The following is a 25379-nucleotide window of genomic DNA, read 5'->3' on the forward strand; positions in this document are numbered from 1 at the left end:
TATGAGAACGGAGGATTGTGTTTTGTGAATTGTGTCTTCATGTGTAATGTGTTTATGATATTGGAAAATGATGGCTAGATTTAGTAAATGTGTTTAGACAACTGGTCATTTGGTTTAGAGGATTGGATTTTGTGTTTTAGCATTTGAGAAAAACTGTAATGTTTTTAGGTTGACCCAAAACGTTATATTACACTCCAGTAGATGGCGGTAAAAGCTCCAGTCGTGGGATTGCGCTAGATAAACTAGCGTAGAAGAAGAATCATTCTAGTTAGTAGAAGAAGAAGAGAGGAGAAGGAAGAAGAAGAAGAAGAAAATAATACTTAATAATAATAATAATAAAATAATAATAATAATAATAATAATAATAACAATAACAATAAAAAATCATAATAGTAATAATAATATTAATAATATTAAATAAATGTGAGCAGCATTCCTGGATAAACTGTAGATATATTTAAGCAGTTGTACAGCAAAAGATGAATTATAGGTATGTATTTACGTTTTATTATATACTGAAAACTTCTTGATGTTCTGAGTTTTATATTTGATTTGCTTTATATATATTTTGTATGATGTATGAAATTGTTGGAAATGTCTGCGACACAAGTTGCAAGGTATCACTGTGTCCTTTTATGGCTGCAAAACTCGTTTTGTGCAGCGATGCTTTAACATTTATAGATTTAATTTTTAACTCCTATGGTGTGTGTTTTTACTTTTTCATTAATCTATAAACTCTAAACAATGTACACACTTTATGGACAAAAGTTTCAGGACCCCTGAGCATGAGATTGGTATGTGTTTTCTATTTAACATCCCATTCCACATTTAGTCCTCATTTGCTGTTATAATAACCTCCACTCCACTGGGAAGATGTTCCACTAGATTTTGGAGTGTATTTGTGGAAATGTGCATGAGATTCATTCAGACACAAGGGTGTTAGTAAAGTCAGGTACTGATGTAGATGATGTGAGGAGGCCTGGGTGCAGTCAGCATGATGTCATCTCAGAGGTGTTCAATAGGGTTGAGGTCAGAGCTGTATAGCAGTAGATCTTCCACTCCAACCCATGTAAAGAATATCTTCATGGAGCTGGAGCTTTGTGTACTGGGGGCATTGTCATGCTGGAACAGGTTTGGGTCTCCTAGTAAAGGTCAATTCAGGCGTTCCAATATTTTTGTCCATATAGTGTCTAAACAGTTTCTGGATTTTGTCCCAGACTTGATAAAGTATAAATCCTTTTTTAGCTGAATCAGGTATATTAGTGCATGCTATCATGTAGCTATAGGACAGATTTTTTTGGTCACTGTTTTGTTGTTCATGGAGCTCATGATGCAGCAACAGTCAAGCTGAATCCTATAGGTTTTCGGGGGTTCAAGCCCCTGTATGTCTGTACTGTCACTCTTGGGGCCCTTGAGCAAGGCTCTTAACCGTCTCTAATCCAGATGTGCAGTATCATGGCTGACCCTGTAGTACAGCTTCCTAACATCACTTGGATATGTGAAAAAAGAATTTTACTTTGCTGTAAAGCTTTTTTCTTTCTTTCAAAAGAATATTTCCTGAATACAGTAAAAAAAATAAAAAAATCGAATAAATAAATACGATTACTGATTCTTTATAATCGACTCTAAAATTATGGATTTCTTCCCCCCTAATTTCCTTTCTGTAGGAATCTAAGGGCCAGTATGTATATGCTGTGAGCGATCGGTGGACCAAGATGCACCTGCTTCTAAACACGGGTCATGGAGAAAGCGATAAAACCAACAGGTTGCAAAGGGAACGCATCCCCAGTCAATTATATCAGAAGTTTACAGAACAGCAACGAGCAACCTTTACAGATCGCCAGCAAAGAGTGCACAGCTGTGGGCTTTGTGCTGGTGCATGCAGGTCTGTTTCACATATTTTCTAAATGAATTAATATGCGTAAATGCTGTTTGGAGTGTGCTTGGTCAGATTTGTGCTCATTCAGACTGGGGGGTTTGCTTTGTGCATAGAAGCATTGTCATGATGGAACAGGTTTGGAAAATGTCTTACTTCCACATCCAAATATTTTTTAAATATATAAAACAAATATAAAACAAATTTAGCAGGCATCTTCTTTAGGTATAGTCTACATTTGACTTTTATTCATATTTGTCAGACTCATTGGGTAGCTCAGTGGTTAAGATGTTGGTCTTGTGATTTGAACGTTTTGAGTTCAAATCCCAGCACAACTTAGCTGCCACTGCTGGGCCCTTGAGCATGGACTTTAACCCTCAACTCTTCAGTTGTACAAATGAGATCATTATAAGTCTGGCAAATAATGTAAATGTAATTAAAAAAGTGCAATAATCTTAAATAAAAAATAGTTGCTCAATCTAATTGTTAGTAAAACAGATTTACATAGTGTCAGGACTTCGTAAAAAATATGACTGGTTTTTAAATAGACGTAAGAGAATCACATCACCTCATACATCAAGGTTTTTCAAATGTTATGGACTCATTGGTTGCCGAAGACACTTATACAGTATCGTTATACAGTACGAGGCCGCTCTTGTACTGTATAACGCAACCCGGAAAAACTATCGGTATCAAGCAATCAGAGATTAAACAGCCAAACCGATGAATTAGTAAACCTCTATTATGGATGTCTATGAATTGGCAATAAAAACACAGAGTGAAAAAATTTAGGCCATAATTCATTATTTCTGGTCCTATTTATGCTTTCCTTTCTTGACTGCACATTTATCAAGGGTGAAAAATGTGTGTAGACACTTACTGTGCACTTACTGACTGCGTTATGGATTTCCTGCAGATTTTTCAGGTTCCCTGTCATGCTGCGAATCTCCTGTTTTTATATCCCAAATGTTGCTTTATTGGATTCGGATTCAGTGACTGGGAAAACGTGTGAAGAACATTGAACCCATTGTCATGTTCATGAAACTAGACTTTGTGGTGGCAAAAAAATTTACCCAATTTATTACACTATATTCAGCTAACTGGTCAGTTCACACATGGGTTAATGGATTCATGCTGGGGAGGTGGTTTCTTAGTGGCTACCACCTTAGTAGCCTAGTGGTTAAGACAGTGGTTCTCAAAGTGTAGGGTGCACCCCTCTAGTGGGCAATAAAGACATGACATGCAGGTTGCAATGAGGGACAGGATTTATATAATTTTTTTGTGTTCTTTATTATTGTTTATTTATGATTTTTACTATTTAAAAAAGTTCATTCACTCAAAGCAAGCAAAAACAAACAATTATGTCATTAATGCAAGTAAATCAGTTAGGGGACCTAACACATACACTTTTATTTTCTCTAATTTTTATTCTCTCTCTATTTTATTTGATATTTGATCTTATTGATTTAGAACTTCATATTTTAAGAAATTAGAAATTTTTAAACTTGAAGTATTTTTTTACTATTTTTTGGAGTGATGGAAGACAGGTTGGGCTTGAAATTCTATTCGCCTGTACAGTGGGGAATGGTAGAAAAAAGTTTGAGAACTACTGGGTTAAGGCATTTGGACCCCTTAATCCCAAAGCTGCTTAGTTGTTTGCTTGAACATAAATGGAAATTTGTCAGACCAGGCTGTGTTTTGTCTTCTTCTGCTGTTTGACTTGCTGTGTATTCTGTGACGCTTTTCTGTTCACAACAATTGTACATTTCTACATAGTTTAACAGTGTGCAAAATGTTCACTCATGCATCTATATACCATATAAAAAATGTCAAGTGATGTTTATTATGTTATTATTTAATATTAAATGTATTAATGTTGAGTCTTTCTTTTTTTTTTTTTTGATGCAGGGGCAGGGTATCATTCCGAATCCAAAGCCAAGGAGTATAAACATGTGTGCAAAAGAGCCTGTCAGAAAGTTAGTACATTTCATCTTATTGTCCAAATTTTGGTCCTGCCAAGTACATGTCTTGTAGATTTTTTTTATTACTAGTTAGTGCACATCTTCAGTATACTCAGACTGATCCATCAAAATGAAGCATATTGCATAATTTCTGTACTGCACAGAAATGTTTGTTTTTATATCTGTGACTTTCTATATTGTAGTGTGTATTTATTTTATTGACCATATTCTATGTTGTGTGTATGTGCTCAAGAAAAAAATTATATGTAACGTTACGTATTTATTAAGTGTGTCACAAACTTTGAACCTTGAATCCCTTGTGACAGATATGAGGTTGTATTAAAAAGTTAGGAGATTAGTTTTGTAACACGCCAACAAATGGCAGCACATGGCTGCACGCACAGTCACATGGAGCACCGACCTTCATAAGTCAGTGTACCGAAAGACATCATCATCCCGGGTACATCAGAAGCTGTGCAACCGGGTGTTATCCTGACCACGTGCGTTACCACGTCTGCTATTCTGACCACGTGCGCCCCCTGTCACAAGCTCTCCTCACACGAGTTTCTCACCAAAAACATGATCTGACTTCCACACCCAGGGTTGGGCAAAGATACATCAAAATGCATTTTTAAATAAAATAACTTGAAGATAAAAAAAAAAACTTTAAGTGTATCAAAATAAACTACAAAATATAGCAGCCACATCATGTATCAAAATAAACTACTGTATTTTTGTATTCAAAAAATATTAGTTAGTTGATTAAGTAAACAATGTTTGTTAACAGAAGCTTTTCTCAGGCGGAGTCACGCAATATATCTGACATACGCATCCAGTTAATTATATGCACATACATCTCCCTGATGGAGGTTAGTTTTAAAGTAACCAACAGTTTAATGTTTAACAGTTTGCAAATGAATCATAATTGTATTTTAATTGAGTAACTTGGTGATTGGTTATAAAAGGCTACTTTACATCAGCAACTACGACTCAATGACAAACAAGTCATTCATAAGAAAACAACTGATGGCACCTGATATTCATAACAACTCGTTTCTAAATAACTAACTAATCATTTGATTGTTAATTGTAAATATAGTAATATATTATGTGTCAGGCAGTCATTCATGCATTGGCTTGCAAAATCATGATTCTCCTAAACAGATTCAATTACGGTACAATATTTGGCAAACAAATATTTATTTATCTGTCGTTGGACACCTATATGAAAGCTGGCAGCCTGTACGTTTACCACCTTTCTCCATATGGATCAATGTTCTCTTCTGAACACGTCTGGGCAAAATACTAAGTATTCACCAATCAGAGGCCGGAATTTTTATGTCGTCATTATGTAGAACGTCTTACAAAGTATTTGACAGTAAATTTTAAAACTTAAAACCATACAAAACTAAAGTATTTTTAAGCTATTTTAAATTTGAAATACATGTAACATAAATGCATCCCTGCCCTCGCCCACCCTGCTTGCCAGATTTAGCGTCTGCAGATGTCACCCTCTTAGTGAAGATGAAGACGAAGCTCAAAGGTGGCCGTTTTGACACCATTGCGGAGATCCATAATAAGGTGCTTGGCACACTTCGAAAAGAAGACCTCCAGGACACATTCCTGAAGTGTATCGCTGTGCAAGGGGACTATTTTGAATGTGATGGTGTGTATTTTTTGATACCACCTTGTGGTGGAAAGTAGGACAACCATCATTTCCTGTCTGCCACTGTTTTATTAAGTCTGTTGATTGTATCTACAATGTATCTACAATACACCCGACTGCACGACCACATCACACTCTTAGATTTACATTTAGTACACTTGCACCTGTGCTGCTTAATACACTACATGGATATAGGAACATCACATATCGCATTTAATCCCATTTGCTCTTATAATAACCTCCACTCTCCTGAGAAGATGTTATATGAGATTTTGGAGTGTACTGATGTATGTGATGTGAGGAGGCCTCTGGTGCAGTCAGCATTCCAATTCCTCTCAAAGGTGTTTATTAGGGTAGAGGTCAGAGGTCTATAGAAGGCCACTCAAGATCTTCAAAACAATTGTTCTCTTCATGGAGCTGGCTTTGTGCACAGGTGCATTGTCATGCTGGAACAGGTTTGGGTCTCTTAGTTCAAGTGAGGGGATGCTTTAATGCGACCGCATCTACAGACATCATATACAATCGTGTGCCTCCAACTTCATTGTAAGAATGATGTAGGAAGAACCACATATGGCTGGAACACCAATATTTGCTCTATATAGCGTACAGACATGCATACGCATATACATACACACACATTTACATATATGTTGTAATTTTAATTACCAGTGTGCATCATTTCTAACATAGCCTTGTTAATGGATTGTGTCTTTGTTCCTATGAGTTTCTGTTTCTAGCGAAATTAATGTTTAGTTTTTCTCGTAAATGTGTATGTGCAAAATCCTGGACACTTAAGTAGAAGGAACAAAGAACCATGGTTGTGAGTATGATAGGTTGACAAATGGGGTCCAGGTGCAGGTTGAGACTGGATGTGTGTGTGTGTGTGTGTGTGTGTGTGTGTGTGTGTGTGTGTGTGTGTGTGTGTGTGTGTGTGTGTGTGTGTGTGTGTGTGTGTGTGTGTGTGTGTAAGAGACAAGCTGTGTATATTATTAACTGGAGAGAGGAAGAAGTGCCTCTTCTTTACAGGCACTTTGTGTGTGAGTATCTGAGATGCAGAGAACAGAATAAACTTTACTCTTATTCATTAATTTCCTTAGTTTATTTATTTTATTAATATATATATATATATACACACACACTAATAATTTAGTTTTTGCAGGCCATGGAGAGATTAAGGGAAGGTGCCATGGCTGTGGAGGCAGTGACTGCGGCTCTTATAGAGCTTGAGGTGATTTTTTTTATTTTTTTTTTCTGTTCACTAAGCATATTTTTATTTAGTAATATTTATCCTCATTAATCAAAGTGGTGTGAACATCACTATGATTAATTTCCATAAAACATGCTGTAATTTTTGAAGGTGTTGCAATAGTTAAAAGAAAAAAAAAAAAAAAAGCTTTCGCTCAGCTAATTAGTTTTGAGGGAAAATAGAGCAGAGTGTTTGATGTAAAGCTGCTTACGGCCACAGTCAATTAAGAATTAAAAATAATTTCTGTCATCAACTGTCAAATGTACAGTTTTTTTTTACAGCTCATTTTTACTCATTTTGGATTAAACCGAAATGTGAAAGCTGCATCTATAAATATAGATGAGGCAACAATTCGAGAACAATTCAGAACAATTCTACTAAAGTGTTAAACTTGGAAAAAAAAGAAAATAGATTTTACGTTTTAATAATTAGTTCGTCATTTAATTTTATGACATTTTATATTACAGCAAACTAAATTGAAATACAGAGTGATAAGTTTGCCTGGAAGAATGCGTAAAACATTCGCACGTGTGATTTTGAGAGCATGTGTGAATTTGTTTAGTAGGTTCCCTGGTGGTCTAGTGGTTAGGATGCGGCGCTCTCAACGCTGCGGCTCGGGTTCGATCCCTGGTCAGGGAACCAACCCCAGCCATTTGGGTTGCACAAGCCTTAGTGCATGTCCCAAGCCCGGGTAAATGGGGAGGGTTGCGTTAGGAAGGGCATCCAGTGTAAATACATGTGTCAATTCAAACATGCGGATGATCCGCTGTGGCGACTTCTAATGGGAGAAGCCGAAAGGAAAAAAAAAAAAAGTGTGAATTTGTTTAGTAGCAGCTAACTTTTTTTTTGCTGATTTTTTCTGGACAAAAATAAGGATATCTTTAGTATCGTCTTTTGTTTACAGGATTCACCATTCACCAATGCTGGTACAGGATCTAATCTAAACCTGGTTGGGGATATTGAATGTGATGCCAGCATCATGGAGGGAAAATCGTTTGATTATGGAGCAGTGGGTGCTTTAAGCGGTGGGTTGATTCATTGTTGGTTTTACTAAACACATACTCAAACCTTTTTTGTCTGCGACTTCCTGCACATGACCTGAGCAAATGTTTTTGAAGGCAAAGTATGAACACTCTTAGTTAGTGTTGTCTTTTAAGCACTTGAAGATTTGAATAATGCAGAAGGAGGAAAACAAAGGAAATAATTTTAAAAAGCGCCATAATAGGAATGTAAAGTAATTTGGTGCATATGCTGCCCCATGCGTGTTTACCACATCTGGTGTAGGTGAGGCTTTACTTATTCATTTGTTCCTTTCATTTTCCAACTCAAAAACTAAAATCTGAAACCTTGAGAAGCATGGGCATATTAAGGGCCTCATATTTTAAATTTCTTTTCATGTGTCCTTTAAAGGGGAGAGGCTTTCATCATTACATTGACGGCTGACCTCATATTCAAGAATTCTGAAAGCCATTTTACTCTACACAGCCTTCAGTTTTTTGCTAATATATGCATTTTTAGCACTTAGTCCTTAATATGGACAGGTGTCATATTAATATCAATTAAATGTACCACAAGTGGACACTCAGCAAAAGATGTGGTTATGTTATATAATTTAATTCTTTTTATTTATTCTAATCGCTATATCTTTGCTGATATCTGCCACATCCCAAAAAATGCCTATTCTACTATTACCTGATTTCTACTCAAAACAATAAATGGAGTCACCACGTACAAATACTGGGTGACTATGACACAGAGGGCAGTACATTTTGAGTCCAAACGGTTTGAAATTTTGTTATTTATTTTTATATTTCTCAGGAATCAAGAATCCGGTATTGGTTGCCAGAACACTCCTGAATGAAGCACAGAAAGGAAAACTTTCAGCCGGAAGAATTCCTCCCTGGTGAGCTTGTGTTTTTAATAGACCAAATCTGAAATAAAGATCTGATTTAGGCAAAAGTATTCAAACTCTCACTGTTTTAAAGTAAATAGGTTCATGCTTTTTTTTTCTTTCTATTTATTAATTTTAGTTTTTTAGCTGGCGTTGGAGCTCAACAGTGGGCTGTCAGTCATGGAATACCCCCATGTCCTTCGGAAAAGATGGCAACTAGTAAGTATTTGCATGTATGTGAGCGTATGTAAAGCGATATGTATGTGTATACGGTATATTAGGGGTTTAACACAAACTTAGGGTGGTACACAAAATTCACGGGTCGGTGCATATCTCTGTTTTGAAGTTATGATTCGGTTAAATTTGGGGACATTTTGAGTAAAGAAATGCAAAACATAAGTTTTATAAACATGAGTTTATTATTATTAACATTTGTGAAGATTAACAGTTTACATTTTTAAAACAATTTTAAATAAGATGCCTGCTTGGTTAAATAGCATATAGAATAATATTTTATAAAAAATAAAAAACCTTTAATCGAATAAATCAAATAAATGAGTTTTTATTATATTGATTAAATTTAGGAAATCGATTAAATTGGCACAAATTAAATTGATTAAATGAAATGTAATAAATGGAAAAATTGAATGAAATAGTTTATATTTGTTCGACCCCATTTGGGTAATACAGATGTGTATTTGTTTTGTGTGTGTGTGTGTGTGTGTGTGTGTGTGTGTGTGTGTGTGTGTGTGTGTGTGTGTGTGTGTGTGTGTGTTTTACATTTAATATTTAATTTTCTAAAGATATGCCTTCATTTCTTCCATCCTTCATTCTTTTACTCCCTCGATATGTGGAATTGTCAGGATATTCTCCTTTTAAGAAATATTTTTGAAGCTGGATATAAAAGGCTAAAGAATCCATACTGCTAGACTTTTGTAGAAATGGAAGTTGCCACATTTTTGTGCATGTGCAAAACAAATCACTAAGATTTTTATTTCTGGTATGGAGTCAGTAGCCACAGTGACACTGCGCTAACTCTAGTTTCTTTTATACCCCCGGAATGTTTTGTGTATGTGAGTTTAATAATCATGAAAAAAATTCATATTACATATACAGTAGTATACATTGAAGTAATCGTGAAAAATTAGTCAAATGAGATTGTGCTAATGGTATCACCCCTGAGACTTACACTGCAAAAAAGAATGGTGGCACATGAGGCAAGCCAGTAAAGTAGGGAGTCGCAGAAGTACATTTTGCCATAATAGGTTTCATGCTGGTGAAGCTTGAACCTGTAGGCTCTAGATATATAGTGCTGCAAGTTCTAAACTTGTTCTGTGTTGGAGAATAAAACATCTAATATCAAACACTGACGCATTTCTTTTAAATATTTTTAGAATTTAGTCTTTCAGCTTACAAAAGGAATAAACGAAAGATGGAAATGGCAGAGAAGATGGAACCAGAGCATAACTCCTTCAAGAGACGGCGACAATCAAGTGGAACTGTGAGTTAACTAATAAAAACCTATTTCTAAAATCAGTATTATATATTGGTCTCCTTTAGTAGTCATTTTACGATTGTAGTTCTGTCTACCATGCTGTCTAGTCTTTGCCCATGAGAGCACCAGATTCCTGTTTTTGACTGACATAAATGGAACCTGATGGAACCTTTTTGCCCATCCACCTCAAAGTTTGGTGTTTTTTAGAAAGCTTTTCTAATTACCTTAGTTTTGAGTGCTTATTTGACTTACTATAGACAGTATAGTAATTATTTCTGTTAACTTAAACTTATTTGAGTTACTATAGACCATCAGCTCAGTCCGGTCTGGTCAATCTCTTTCAAGCTTTTTCATGAAGGTCAGCCTTCATGTATGTAATAATTACCTTTGTTACAAATCAGCTTTATGAATTTTATAGAAATGGCGTAAGATTTAGGCCACCTTCTTCTTCTTTCGAATGATCTTGTTAGAAGTTGCTTCTGCATATTATCTGTCTCCACGCTACTCTGTCCTCTACATCTGCCTATTTTAAACCAACCACCTGCATGTCTTCCTGCACCACATCCATAAACCTCCTCCTTGGTATTCCACTTTTTCTCCTTCCTGGTGGCTTCATCCTCAGCATTCTCCTACCGATATACCCCATGATCCTCCTCTGTCCAAACCATCTCAATCGTTTCTCTCTCACCTTGTCTCCAAAACGTCCTACATGCGCTGTCCCTTTAATAAACTTATTTCTAATACTGGCATCCTCGTCACTCCTAATGAAAATTGCAACATGTTCAACTCTGCCAGCTTCGCTTCACCTAATGAAGCTTATTCTTTATTGGGTGTCATCAGATTGTGTGATTATAAGTCATTCAACTTTGACAACTGTATACTGTCTACGGCATATACATTTTTGTTAGCATTATACACTCTGTAGTGGGCTCAAACTAAAACTCGAACTAAAATTCCCCTTAGTTATTAATAGAGGTCGAGGCACTGATTGTTAATTGCTGGAATTACCGGTAACGGCTTTCAGCAAAAATCCATACCAATGTTTTTTTCGGCTTTCAGTCTACATCCATTACAAGAGCTGCCTCTAGAGGCGAATCACTGATGCTACCTAAAACTGCGCTTCATAGAGAGTCTTCTTCTTTTTTCAGCTGCTCCCATTAGGGGTCGCCACAGCGGATCATCCGTGTCCACACTGCTCTGTCCTCTACATCTACTTCTTTCACACTAACTACCTACATGTCTTCCCTCACCACATCCATAAACCTCCTTTTTGGCCTTCCTCTTTTCCTTCTTCCTGGTGGCTCCATCCTCAGCATTCTTCTACCAATATAACTCATGTCCCTCCTATGCACACGTTTAAACCATCTCAGTCGGGCCTTTCTCACTTTGTCTCCAAAACGTCCTACATGCGCTGTACCTCTAATAAACTCATTTCTAAACCTGTCTATCCTCGTCACTCCCAACGAAAACCTCAACATCTTCAGCTCTGCTCCCTCCAGCTACAGGCTTTTACTCAATGGGACTGTCTCCAAACCATACAACATCTCAGGTCTCACCACAGTCCTATAAACTTTCCCTTTCACTCTTGCAGATACTCTTCTATCACAAATCACTCCTGCTATCACTCTTCTCCACCCACTCCACCCTGCCTGCACTCTTTTCTTCACTTCTCTAACACACTCTACATTACTTTGCACTGTTGATCCCAGGTACCTGAACTCCTACACCTTCTCCACCTGCAACTGCGCCACTCCACTGCCGTCCCTCTCATTCACACACATGTACACTGTCTTACTCCTACTGACTTATATTCCCCTTCTCTCCAGCGTGTACCTCAACCTCTCCAGGCTCTTCTCAACCTGCTCCCTACTCTCACCTCCAATCACAATATCATCCGCAGACATCATAGTCCATGGAAACTCCTGTCTGACCTCGTCCGTCAACCTGTCCATCACCACTGCAAACAGGAAAGGGCTCAGAGCCGATCCTTGATGCAGTCCCACATCCACCTTAAACCAGTCTGTCTTTCCTACCGCACACTTCACTGCTGTCACACTGTCCTCATTCATGTCCTGCACCACCCTCACATACTTCTCTGCCACACCTGACTTCCTTATACAATACCACAACTCCTCTCTCCACCCTGTCGTACGCTTTCTCTAAATCCACAAACACACAATGTAACTTCTTCCAACCTTCTCTCTTCTTCTGCATTAACATTCTTAAAGTGCTATATTATTTAAATTATTTATAATTTATCTATTGTATCATTATATTTATTAATGAATATATTCATATTTATTTGATTTAGCACATTTGCATGATTCAGTACTGTTCATTACTGTTGATAATAAATTTCAGTTCTATTATAATAAATAAATTTAAAATCATCATAAAATCACCACAATAATATTGGTAGTCACTCCAGACCATATAATTTTCTGTTAATGATCCACCCGGCCCTCTATTAAAGAAAGGAAACATTTTGTGAACCTCACAGCAAAAGGTTTGTGGACCCCTGCTTTATAGTATGCAATTGAAGTAAATTTTCTGAATAATGAATGAGAATTGAGCATAGACTGTTTGACTATGCACAGCTTCTTCATGATGTCTGCGTGATACCATAAACAGTCTTAGTCTTATGTCTATCAGGTGAATGAAATGGTGGATTTAGAGGAGCCTTCGTCCCTGGATACGGTTGGAGCTGTTGTTGTGGACCAGCAAGGGAATGTTGCAGCGGCTGTCTCTAGTGGAGGTTTAGCTATGAAACACCCAGGGCGGGTAGGCCAGGTAAGAACTGCTGTTTCTCCTGATATGGAATCATTTTTCTCTTTCCTTTATGTGAGGGCTGATATGCAAGAGTAAAAGCTGTGCCTAAGAGTTTCTTACTCTTTTTATTTTTTTTCTAAGGCTGCTCAGTATGGGTGTGGCTGTTGGGCTGAAAATGCTCATGATGCGAGACCTTATTCTACAGCCGTGAGTACCTCAGGTATGAACACAACCTCGTGAAATATTTGTCCTATTATAAAAGCGAAAGAATGCAGAAATAAAATATATATTTTCGCGGATTGTCACAGGATGTGGAGAGCATCTGATGCGCACTATGCTGGCTCGAGAGTGCTCCACAGCTATGCAGGCTGACAATGCTCATCAGGCTCTTCTGGAGGCTATGCAAAATAAGTTTATTGGTGAGAACCTTGCTTCTTTTTATATATGTGAGGCTGCATGAGAAAGCGAGTCAGAATACTTTGAAAACCTCCATGAGTTCTATTACTTATTTGTGATGGGGATAAATTATACAGGAACTTATTTCAGTTTAGGATCTGTATTGACCAAACACATACACAAGTGTACAACCCTGCAGACGTGAAGGTAATGATTATATATGTACAGGTGGATCCCCGAGTTAAGATTCGACTTTTTCAATCTTACGATGGCAATAGCAATACGACAAAATTGTTACAAATATTTAAGTTTTGTGCGGCATTCAAAGTAGCAGTGTATGCGCTTGTCCACGCGCCTGCTGTGACTTACATATCAGATGGTATCAAAAAGTTTCAAGTGGTCTAATGGTGTAACTAGTGCTATTCTGACCACGTGCATTACCAGGTCTGGGATTTCATCATGGACAGTAATTTAGAACAAAGAGCAAACGTGAAGTCCTGCAAATCTGCCACAGAGACGTTTGACATGACATACGTTCAGTATATACCCCGATCCTGCAATGAGTCGGGTTTTGAGTGCCATGCGTGTTTAAGAGCGGGAGAATTCAATTCAATTCAATTCATTTTTATTTGTATAGCGCTTTTAACAATGAACATTGTCTCAAAGCAGCTTTACACAGTTAATGCGGTGATTAAAAATGAATATGTTCTTTATGAGTACGTTTTTCCCTGATGAGCGAGCCGGTGGCGACTGTGGCATGGAAAAACTCCCCGAACATCACTGGAACACCAAGAGAGATCAGGAAAATGTCGAAACCATTCGGCAACATGTGCATGATGATCGTCGGAGAACAATCCATATGATCTCACTTTCACCGTACTCACAAGATTTGGCTCCTGCAGACTTTACCCTCCTTGTAAATTTGTTAATTATAGCTCAAAGGTTGTCCTTTTGACACCATTGAGGAGATCTAGCACGAATAGAAGAAGGTGCCACCCCAAAAATGTTTTTTTATGTATACAGTACTGTACTGTATACAGTAACATTTTACTTGATTTTATAATTAATAATTATATTTTTATTAATACATTTCATTATTTCAACATAAAACTCCATAAAAACAATTCCCTAGAAGTTTTTTTTTTTATCCGTAAGAGACCGGGAAAATCAGCTAAACAAATTAGTTATGTGACATATGCAATTTTCCGCGATAAACCGGGGCACAAGATTCGAACCGCGGTAAAGCGGGGGATGATTGTACTACTGTATATACCATTCTCTAAGACTCCTGGGTAGGCTAGGCCATGTTTCCACTCACAACAGTTTCAAGTTATGACGAGGTCATCGGAACACATCTCCATCATAAGTTGGGGAACACCTGTATTTATGTCTATTAATTTTTTTTCAGACTCACCATTTCTGGCAAGTGAGGATGGTGTTCTGGGTGGCATTATCGTTCTGAGATGCTGTAGATGCGGCGAGGACCACGGCTCTGGAAACTTGCCGGCATTACTGGGTATATTCTGTCCTCCTAACACAGCACCTGCACTTCAATGACACAATATTTTCAGCAATTATACATTTCAGCAATGCCAATTCTTAACTCATACAAAAATCCAGGCCTTCTGTGAGTGCACTGTTTTAAAATTTTCTGAATTTGAACGTGTTTTGCATATTGCTCTTTCTTATATCTCGCTTTTCCTTTGCACTGTTTTTTTCTGGGTTTTTCCAGTATTTCTGGAACAACAAGCAAATAAGTACAAATTACTTTTTACTTACAATTTTAAATACAAGTTCAGGATTCTTTGGATCAATAAATAGCTACAAGGACAGAACGCAAAAGAGGAGTCTGGGTATTGTACTGATGTTATATTAATGATATACAAATGATTAACTCTTTTTTTCTGCCCCCAACATACAGTGGAGTTTCTGTGGACTCATACTACAGAGAGTATGTGTGTGGGGTACATGTCTGCAAATGACAGGAAAGCTAGGGTAAGGATATCACAAACAACCAAACAGAGTATCACAGAATACTAGAGTCCTTCAATTTATTGGAATCATAAACATGGACATAATGGTGGAAACTGAAGGCGGAAGACTGTAGTATGTGATTTAGGGAAGAGGTCAGACAGGGGCTCGGTGGTGGTGAAGAGGTGCTGGATGATTGGGCAACTACTGCAGAAGTGATAAGGGAGACAGCTAGAAAGGAATTTGGTGTGACATCTGGAAATAATAAGGAAGACAAAGAGACGTGGTGGTGGAATGAGGAAGTGCAGGAGAGCATAAGGAGAAAGAGGTTGGCAAAACAGAATTGGGATCGACAGAGTGATTAGGAAAAGTAGGCAGGAGTACAAGGAGATGCGGCAGCAGGTAAAGAGGGATGTGGTGAAAGCCAAGGAAAGGCATATCTGGAGATTTAGGAAAAGTTGTACACTAAGGAAGGAGAAAAGGATTTGTAGCGATTGGCCAGGCAGAGGGACCGAGCTGGGAAGGATGTGCTGCAGGTTAGAGCAATAAAGGATGGAGAGGGAAATGTGTTGAGTAGTGAGGAGAGTGTGTTGAGAAGATGGAGGGAATATTTTAAGGAGCTGATGAATGAGGAAAATGAGAGAGAGAGAGAAGGTTGGATGGTGGGGAGATGGTGAAGCAGGAAGTGGATAGCATTAGTAAGGAGGAAGTGAGAGCAGTGGTTAAGAGGATGAAGAGTGGAAAGTCGGTTGGACCAGATGACATACCTGTAGAAGCATGGAGATGTTTAGGAGAGATGCAGTGGAGTTTTTAACCAGATTGTTTAACAAGATTCTGGAAGGTGAGAGGATGCCTGAGGAATAGAGAAGGAGTGTGCTGGTACATTTTTTTAAAGGATAAGGGAGATGTTCAGACCTTCAGTAACTCCAGGGGATTAAAGTTGATCAGTCACACCATGAAGATATGGGAAAGAGTAGTGGAAGCCAGGCTGAGAGAAGAGGTGACCATCTGTGAGCAACAGTTCAATTCAATTCATACATTTTTTTGTATTTGTATAGCACTTTTAACAATGAACATTGTCTCAAAGCAGCTTTACACAGATAATGTGATTAAAATAACAGTATGGTTTCATGCCGAGGAAGAGCACAACAGATGCAATTATTTGCTTTGAGAATGTTGATGGCGAAGAATACAGAAGGTCAAAAGGAGTTGCATTGTGTGTTTGTGGATTTAGAGAAAGCGTACGACAGGGTGCCAAGAGAGGAGTTGTGGTGTTGTATGAGGAAGTCAGGTGTGGCAAAGAAGTATGTGAGGGTGGTGCAGGAAATGTATGAGGACCGTGTGAGCAGTAGGAACGAAAGTCTGGTTTAAGGTGGAGGCTGGACTGCATCAAGACATGATTCTACACAGTGGTAAACATGGCCCTGTCCCAACCTTTTTGAAATGTGTTGCAGCTATTCAATTCTATATGACCTTGTAGTATTTTTCCTTAAATTGGTATGTACAGCCGTCCCCCGGTAGTTACTTGTCAAAAACGAATTTTCTTATGATAAATAGATGCCACTACAAAAATGCTTTTTTTAATTTATTGTTTAAGCTATAAATCGTCCTCCCACATTCTTTAAACACACACACAAAACATTTGCAAGAATATAGCAAGATGAATTTTTTTTGTAAATTCGTAGAAATATCACATTTATAGTGAGTACTGTACAGTACTGTAGCGTAGCCTATACATAGTTTCTTTGCTTGTTTATTGGTTGAAGTGTCTTATGATGTCAAAAAAGGGGCAGAGTTAAAGCTACACCTCACTGCATTCTTTATTTTCATAGGCTAAATCTTGTGACCTATGTCTTCAACTCCGCCCTTTTTTGACATCAGAGGACTACTGTAGGATTACTACAACCAATAAATAAGCGGAATCCTAGGGTTTCTTGTAATGCTACTCATTTCTTCTGGTACACACATTACCAAATAAGGAAGTTCTTTGTTTCTTTTCATTTGGATCGTACATCGAATTATTTATTTTGCATTCTTTAAATTCTTTTGCCTTTCTTATCAGTTTTGTTTCTTACTGTATTTTTTTCTTACCTACTTCTTTTGGGATTAAATCAAATATCAATATGTACAGTACAATAGGTTTTATTTGTAAAAGACAAAATATAGGTGCAAAAATATGTACAGTAATTACATTCGGTACAATACAATAAAATATACACAATATGTACAGTAGAAATTTTAAGTTCTTCCAAATTGCCTCAGGCGATTCAGGAGATGAAACGGAGTCTGGCATATCTTCTCGTGAGGGGTCTTCTGAAGTCTCATTTTCTGCAGAACCTTTTGAATGACTTGACACCTTTCTATAGTGAATTTACACCAAAACTCCTTCAGTGAAAAATTTCTGTCTGCGTCCATGGCCTCGATAAGGTGCTGCATTGATTTTCTCGGATGGTGCCTTGATCTAAACCAGAGGTCTCAAACTCAAATTGGCTGGGGGCCATTGCTGTAAGTGACATTGCTTATTGCAGGGCCATTTTAACATTTAAGCAAAACATGAAGGTGCAATATATTCTGTAAATGTACTTTATTTGCTGAGACTTTACCTCTCATTTACTTCAAATTTTGTTATTAATGATGGCTTTATGGAAAAGTCCTTGCTGGGACCATAGCTTTCTCTGCAACTGCTTGGCTTGTTTTTTTTCTCTCATCTTCCCGGTACTTCTCATACTGTTCTCCGTGTCTATTCAAGTAATGACGCTTGAAATTTTACTCCTTTAGAACGGCAACTTTTTCTTTGCCTATCAGACAGGTAGCATTTTCATTAAACTCCACAAAGAATTACTGCAATGTCAATCTTTCTCGAAACTGTCTGTGTTCGTCATCCACTTTTCTTTTTGGTTTGGAAAGAGACATTTTTCATCTTCTTTCGCAGCCAAACAACAACAAAAACATTTCCTAAACCAGCTCTCCTCTTATCACATCCATTTTTTTATTTGTATTTTTTTTATTATTTTCATTTTATAATTAATTATTATATTTTTATTTATAAATTACCGTATTTCAACATAAAACTCAAAACAATTCACTATAAGTTTAGATATTGCGCAATAAATCGGGACCATTTGCAAAACTAGTTATGTGCCAAATTAAAAATTGCGATAAAGTGGGACCGCGAGATTCTAACCGCATTATCTCACAAATGTTATGAACCCTTCATATTTATATTGTAGTGTATCTTCTCAGGGGACAATAGAATAGAATATCCCTTATTTGTCACATATACATTACAGCACAGTGAAATTCTTCTCTTCGCATATCCCAGTTTGTTTAGAACCTGCGGTCAAAGACAAAACATCACCCCTGGAGCACAAAGTGTTAAGGGCCTTGCTCAAGGGGCCAATAATGGCAGCTTGGCGATACCGGGGCTTGAACCCCCGATCTTCCGATCAGTAACCCAGAGCCTTAAGCACTGACCTACCACCTCCCACTATAGAAATAAAACTTGGATATATTTTAGAGTAGTCAATGCGCAACTTGTAAAACAGTATATATTTACTGTTCTTTGAAAATAACAAAAAATACAGCTATTACTCTCTAAATATCTGTCAAGAAAAGTGAGTACACCCTCAGTGATAACAGCTGTGCATCGTGTGACCATACAAAGCCACATGTCCTATTCATCATGTTCATGTTTTTGTCTGCTTTACAGGACCATACTAATGTGTGTATCTTGTATTAGAGCTGTCAAAACTTGGTGCTTTGAGTACAATTCTCTCATACTGACCAATGGATATTCAGTGTTAAAGACGCGCTACTAAAGCTGGCTATCAAGAAAACCCACAAACAGTTTGCTGAAGAACAATCAGTCCAAGAGCATGAATTACTGTAACCATGTCCTCTGGTCTGATGAGACTAAAATAAACTTGTTCGGATCAGATGGTGTCCAGCGTGTGTGGTGACGCCCTGGTGTGGAGAAACAATACAATTGTGTCTTGCCTACAGTCAAGCATGGTGGTGGTAGCATCGAGGTCTGGGGCTGCATGAGTGCTGCTGGTATGAGGAGCTGTGGTCCAATAAAGGAATATGGATTCCAAGATGTACTGTGAGATTCTGAAGCTGAACATGATGCTTTTCAGAAACAGGGCCGAACAGCAAGTATGCAAGTATGTTTTCAGACCTGAACCCTATTGATCACCTAGGGAGCATCCTCAAGAGGAAGATGGAAAAAGCGCCATGTGTTTAACACCCAGCAGCTCCGTGATGTCATTATGGAGGAGTGGAAGAGGATCCCAGCAACAACCTGTGTAGCTCTGGTGAATTTCATACCCAGGAGGATTAAGGCAGTGCTGGAAAACAACAGCGCTCACACACAATATTCACACTTTGGAGCCAAGTTGAGTTATTTTCAGAGGACATTAAATCTATTCTGCTATACAAGCTGCACATTGACTACTCAAAAATATATCCAAGGTACATTTTTATAGTATTGTCCCTTGAGAAAATAATATGAAACATTTAATATTATTATTAATATAAAATGGTTGCTGGAATATAAGGGGTGTACTCACTTTTGTGAAATACTGTGTATTCTCAGTTTAAACAGCTGATGTATTTTTATGTTTTGTTGTAAAATTGTAATGTTTGCAAATCATTGCATTCTGTTTTTATTTTTATTTGACGGTGTCTTTTTTTTGGAATTGGGGTTGTAGATATTATTTATTTATATAGATACAAGTCATCTCACCGCGGCGGCCCGGGTTCGATTTCCGGTCAGGCAACCGACCCCAGCCATTAGGGTTGCACAAGCCAGTGCACTCTTAGTGGTGGTCCCAAGCCCAGATAAATGGGGAGGGTTGCGTTAGGAAGGGCATCCAGCGTAAAAACATGTGCCAAATCGAACATGCAATTTTTATAAGTTTTATAGATACAAGTCATCACAAATCATGAATACATTCATTATTGAATATGTTAACAGTGAACGTGTGCTTGCGCAGTGTAGAAGCACTACCTAGCCCAAAATAAAAGTGGACACCTCTTTAACACACTTTTGTGTTTCTTCCTAAAAACTTTAATGGCATTTATCAGACACCCTGAGCCAGAATGACTCGCAGTTGTCTTATTAATACAAGGAAGCAGCTGAGGATTAATGGCATTGCTCAAGGGCCTGGCTGTGGCGCTGGAAGTTGAACTTAGAAATCAATGTTCAATCGTTAAGCTTAAGATCTTAAAGCTTATTAAGATTTCACCTTGGCGAGAGCTAAACCAATCTATAAAGATAGATTTAGAGAAAATTGTGTGAACTAGCCTTTTTTTTTACCTCTTTACTGTGAAAGCCAAAGGACTATTTATTTTTTACATTTATGGTATTTGGCAGACACCCTAATCCAGAGTGACATACATTTTTTGCATTCATACAATTAAACAGCTTTTGATTAAGGGCCTTGCTCAGGGGCCCAGGAACGGCAGCTTGGTGTGTTTGGGAGTTGAACTCATGACCTTTGGATCCATAGTCGACTACCTTAACCACTTAGCCACTCCCTCCCCCTGTAAAGTGCTGGTAAATCAATAATAGCTTATTTAGTCATCACATGTGTGGGTACTTTTGCCACATTGATGATTATTATTAATTATATATAATTACTGTTTAGGGCACTATAAATGCTGCACAAGTGACTGTTCCTTGTAACGACATCCTGTCAGGTGTCAACTAAAAATCACGCAACTCTTTGCTTGGCTTCATTCCTCGGTATTTCGCTGAGTACGTGATCTTCGCTTCTACATCACTGCTCTTTTATCTAACTCTCAGTCTTAATGTTCAACATGCCTTCTTATGCTCCAAAATTGTGGAACTTAGAGAAGTCTTTTAGTGTGTTGAAGTCTCTTCTAAAAAAAAACAGTTTTTAGTGTAGTATTTCATTGATGAATTCAAATTTCTTTTTTTTTCTTTTTTTTATGTAATTTAAAAAGTTAATAATTATTTTAAATTGTACTTAATTCTAACCTTTTTTTAATGGAGGCATATTTACTTTGTTTCAAGCTTCGTATTTAATTAAGATTAAAATGTAATCCCACGTAAAAACACCCTTAAGGCACTATATAATATAGTTATTATTTTAATTAGGGCTGGCAATTGATTCGAATATTTATTCGTGACCTAATCGCACAATCTGTTCTAAATGTACCTTAAATTAATACATTTTAAGTTTTTAATACTCTAATCAACATAGGCATGGACAAATATGGATGTTTTTTTTAATTGCCTGATGTTGCTCAAGGGCTTCAGAGTGGAAGCTTGGGCATACTGGGGGTGAACCCCGGACCTTCCGACCAGTAACAGAAACTTAACCATATCCCCTATCAGCTATCACTGTTGAACATCCAAATGATCAAATCCATTCGCATCAAAACATTCTGCGGAATTTTCCTCTATTGCCTGGTAAATTTCTTAGGATAAAGAATGTGATCGTGTGAAATGTCTTTCCCTGGACTTACGTCCACGATGAATTCAACTTTACAAATTGTGTCTTGTAACAGAAATCGCTTGTAACACTCTTCTCAGAATGAATCATTTAATGGAAACTTGTTTTGGAAGCTACTTTTGTAATATAATTAAATAGATTACTGATGGAAGTGAACACTAACTAAAGAAAATTCTTTATTTCTGTCCAGGCTCATATATCCAGACTGCCTCCCGGGGCTGTGGCAGGACAGTCGCTGGCGATTGAAGGTGGAGTGTGTCGACTTGGGGGTATGCGTGACTGAACAGAATAAATCACTTTATTTACATAGCAATATGCTGAAGTCATTATTGACGAGTCTGGAGAACGTGCCATCACTTCTATAAATCATATAAAAGGTTTTAAAGGATGAAATCCTAAAGCCGCATCTTGTTTATGTTTGATTTATCCATGAAAGGAATAGTTTTGTCAGTTAAGGTAGTTTTACACTTTAGTCTCTTTAGTGCCACAAGATAAACAGGCATATAATAGATGAATATATGAAATACAACTGTTTATTTTGGGAGCCCGCAAGCAAACAGGATTGAATCATCGAATAAGCTTTTTTTTCCGTAAACATTCGAGCTGCTGCTCTTTGTTTTGCACAGACAAATTGTTTTCCGTTTTTATCGTACAATCTATTATTTTTTTCTGTTTTGCGTCACCCCTTTATTAAATAAAGCGTTTAAAAGGAACCGCACCGCGTCTTGACCAAAGCTTGTTTTGACTATTAGAAAATGCTCTCGCCATCTTCGCATTGTTCCAAGCATTACTCGTTTTAAAAACAGACTATGCGTCTTAAATGCACCTTATTCGGTAGTTCGCTAGTCTCTGTACTGTATTTCCATTTGTCCGGAAAATTTTATTAAGCAAAAATCATTCAATTATCTTTATCGCTGTTGCACAAATGAACTTTTGGAAGCTGAAGTCGGAGTAATATTGTATAAAATTTTAGTACGATTTATTTTAATTTTTTGAGTGTAAGCTATCTTGTATGCGGTGTGTGCAGAGAAATAGCCTCCTTAGAACGCATGAGTGAATGTGCTGATTGCTCTAGAAATTGCACTAATTTTTATATCAAACCTGTTCTAATGTCTGCAATATGCTTTTCACGTGTGTTTTGGTGCAGTGGCATTTCTGATATTTCCGAAAGGATATTTCCGAAAGATTTATAAATTCCATTCTCATTATATATCTGACAGATCCAATGACATATAATATTAGGGTGTAGGCTTACTAGGACTATATATATATATATATATATATATATATATATATCAGCAATATTTATTAATTATATCCATTTTATGTTCAAGTTTCGCAGCTGTTACATAGAAGCATGTCAAGCGTGTGTTTTGGGGCGGGGGGGTCTGAAAGAGGAAATGTTTTCTTTGCATATATTCAGAATGCTATTAACATTGCCTTTGCAAAGCTTTGTTCTATCATTGTGTTTTACTTTTTACTTTTCCTTGCTTGTTTAGTTTAGAGAACTTAATTTCAGCTCACGCTTGACATTGTCCTGCGACTGAGACATATTAAGTTCAAACTTGAGGTTTTTATTGTTTTTGTGTTATGTATTATTCTTTGTTAAAACTATTTGGATAGAAGGGGACATTTTTATCATCTTCACATTAATGAAATAAATCTATTATGTGCTTACAAGTGTTGAATTGGACTAAATGAATGCTTGTCTCATCAGTTATTACTACTACTGGGTTGCCATCAGAATCAGAATCAGGTTTATTGGTCAAGTGTGTTGACACACACAAGGATTTTGGTTCCAGCTGTTAGTGACTCCCAGAGTACAGACATAAATAAAAAACTATACATTCAGCTTTGACTATACAAGACAAAACAGACAAGACAAGACAATACAGACAATGTGAGACGATATAGACAGTATGAGTATTAAATAAGGATACAGATTATATGACAGATCAAGTAATGTACATAAAGTGTGAGTGCATGGTAGTGCAAATGACAGTATTGTGTGTCAGGTATGAAAAGAGTTTACTATAGAACTTTGTACAATATATAGCAGCCATAGTGTGTGTAACATATACAGATAATGTGATGACTGACAGTTCTGTGCAGTACTTATGGATATGAAGCAGGGAATATAATTATGGTCAGTTGTTAATGATAGTCACCTTATAAGGATTTTCATAAATTAACCACTTTCTAATATCAGGTGTATCAAGACCAGTATACAGGTGAAATACCTCATCACACAAAAGCTGCTTGTTTTTCACCTTTTAACAAGGAGAACATATAAAAATTTATATATATATATATATATATATATATATATATATATATATATATATATATATATATATATATATATATATAAATAAAAAATCACTCCAAATAGTTCAGAACTATGAATGGATATTATATTCACTATACATAATAAAGTCTATGTGATGGTAAGGACCTAAACCTCACCTGTCCATCAAAGTATTTACATGGATTCACACATGTAGCTGTAGTTTTATAAAACCTGGGTTAGTGCTGATGAGAATCAGCTCATTTTCTTGTGCAGACGCACCTTCAACAAAGTCAAGGTCAAATCGAGGTCTATAAAAGACATAGATTGCCAAGTTCTATGTGACCCGTTTCCTCCTTATTTTATGGCAGTTCATTCTTATTTCTATGGTGGTCATTTATAGGGATTTACAGTATGCAGTCCAAAGATGTGTCAGTCTGAAAAAGGCAATCGTTAGTCTTGAAACACAAAACTGATTTATCAGAGATATAGCAGAAACTTTAGGCGTAGCCCAATCAACAATCCGATATATTCTTAAAAAAAAAAAAAGAATGAAGTGATGACGTGAAGGAAAAAAAAAACAACTAAAGAGGTAGGATAGCAGAATCAATCAACATCTAGCAAAGATCTAGATCAAGTGAGTAGGGGTATCATCATTAAAGTTTAAAAGATGCAAGCCAGAGGTTACATTTAGAAATATGAGAAAACAGCCTTAAAACGTGGAGTTGTTGAGGATGGGTTCATGATCCAAAGCATACCATATCAAATTAATAATCTAATAAAGTGGAGGCAGTGTTACAGCTTAGACATGGCTGTGAATGGAACTGGGTTACTAGTGCTTATTGATGAACAAAGCAGGATGTGATCTGATGTGTATAGAACTATATACAGTACAGACCAAAAGTTTGGACACAGCTTCTCATTCAAAGAGTTTTCTTTATTTTCATGACTATGAAAATTGTAGATTCACACTGAAGGCATTGAAACTATGAATTAACACGTGGAATTATATACATAACAAAAAAGTGTGAAACAACTGAAAATATGTCATATTCTAGGTTCTTCAAAGTAGCCACCTTTTGCTTTGATTACTGCTTTGCACACTCTTGGCATTCTCTTGATGAACTTCAAGAGGTAGTCACCTGAAATGGTCTTCCAACAGTCTTGAAGGAGTTCCCAGAGATGCTTAGCACTTGTTGGCCCTTTTGCCTTCACTCTGTGGTCCAGCTCACCCCTAAATCATCTCGATTGGGTTCAGGGCCGGTGACTGTGGAGGCCAGGTCATCTGGCCCAGCACCCCATCACTCTCCTTCTTGGTCAAATAGCCCTTACACAGCCTGGA

General features: G+C 37.2%; 1 protein-coding gene and 1 long non-coding RNA gene across 5 annotated transcripts in view; one reads left to right on the forward strand and one right to left on the reverse strand.

Annotated features, from left to right (window-relative positions):
* The first annotated feature begins 316 nt into the window (after positions 1–316).
* Positions 317–23430, forward strand: tasp1 (taspase, threonine aspartase, 1). 4 transcript variants are annotated; one of them, XM_083532564.1, is made up of 14 exons: positions 317–490; positions 1668–1885; positions 3785–3852; positions 6654–6731; positions 7654–7774; positions 8568–8652; positions 8780–8859; positions 10035–10141; positions 12773–12925; positions 13046–13124; positions 13213–13323; positions 14709–14816; positions 15222–15295; positions 21941–23430. In XM_083532564.1, exons 2-14 carry the CDS (start codon positions 1741–1743, stop codon positions 22031–22033), a joined length of 1302 nt encoding a protein of 433 aa, XP_083388690.1. In that variant the 5' UTR covers positions 317–490; positions 1668–1740; the 3' UTR covers positions 22034–23430. The 4 variants fall into 4 exon arrangements, with proteins under 4 accessions (XP_083388690.1, XP_083388692.1, XP_083388691.1 ...); XM_083532566.1 differs by having other exon boundaries at positions 321–490; positions 12788–12925; XM_083532565.1 differs by having other exon boundaries at positions 321–490; positions 6663–6731.
* LOC310721220 overlaps positions 8750–25379 on the reverse strand; it is a 91024-nt gene continuing 74394 nt past the window's right edge. Inside the window, exons 2-3 of the long non-coding RNA XR_014531964.1 lie at positions 11368–12159; positions 8750–10676 (exon numbers count right to left, since the gene is read on the reverse strand). This is a non-coding gene — a long non-coding RNA (uncharacterized lncRNA). The remainder of the gene's footprint in view (positions 10677–11367; positions 12160–25379) is intronic.

This window comes from Silurus aristotelis, assembly GCF_946808225.1.
Source record: "Silurus aristotelis genome assembly, chromosome: 27".
In the NCBI taxonomy this organism is placed as follows: Eukaryota; Metazoa; Chordata; class Actinopteri; order Siluriformes; family Siluridae; genus Silurus; species Silurus aristotelis.

Coding starts and splice junctions, on each gene's coding strand:
- tasp1 (XM_083532564.1), top strand. CDS start 1,741: ATGGAGAAAGCGATAAAACCAACAGGTTGCAAAGGGAACGCATCCCCA. Junction 8,653..8,779: donor GCCGGAAGAATTCCTCCCTG/GTGAGCTTGTGT, acceptor TATTAATTTTAG/TTTTTTAGCTGGCGTTGGAG. Junction 15,296..21,940: donor CAAATGACAGGAAAGCTAGG/GTAAGGATATCA, acceptor ATTTCTGTCCAG/GCTCATATATCCAGACTGCC.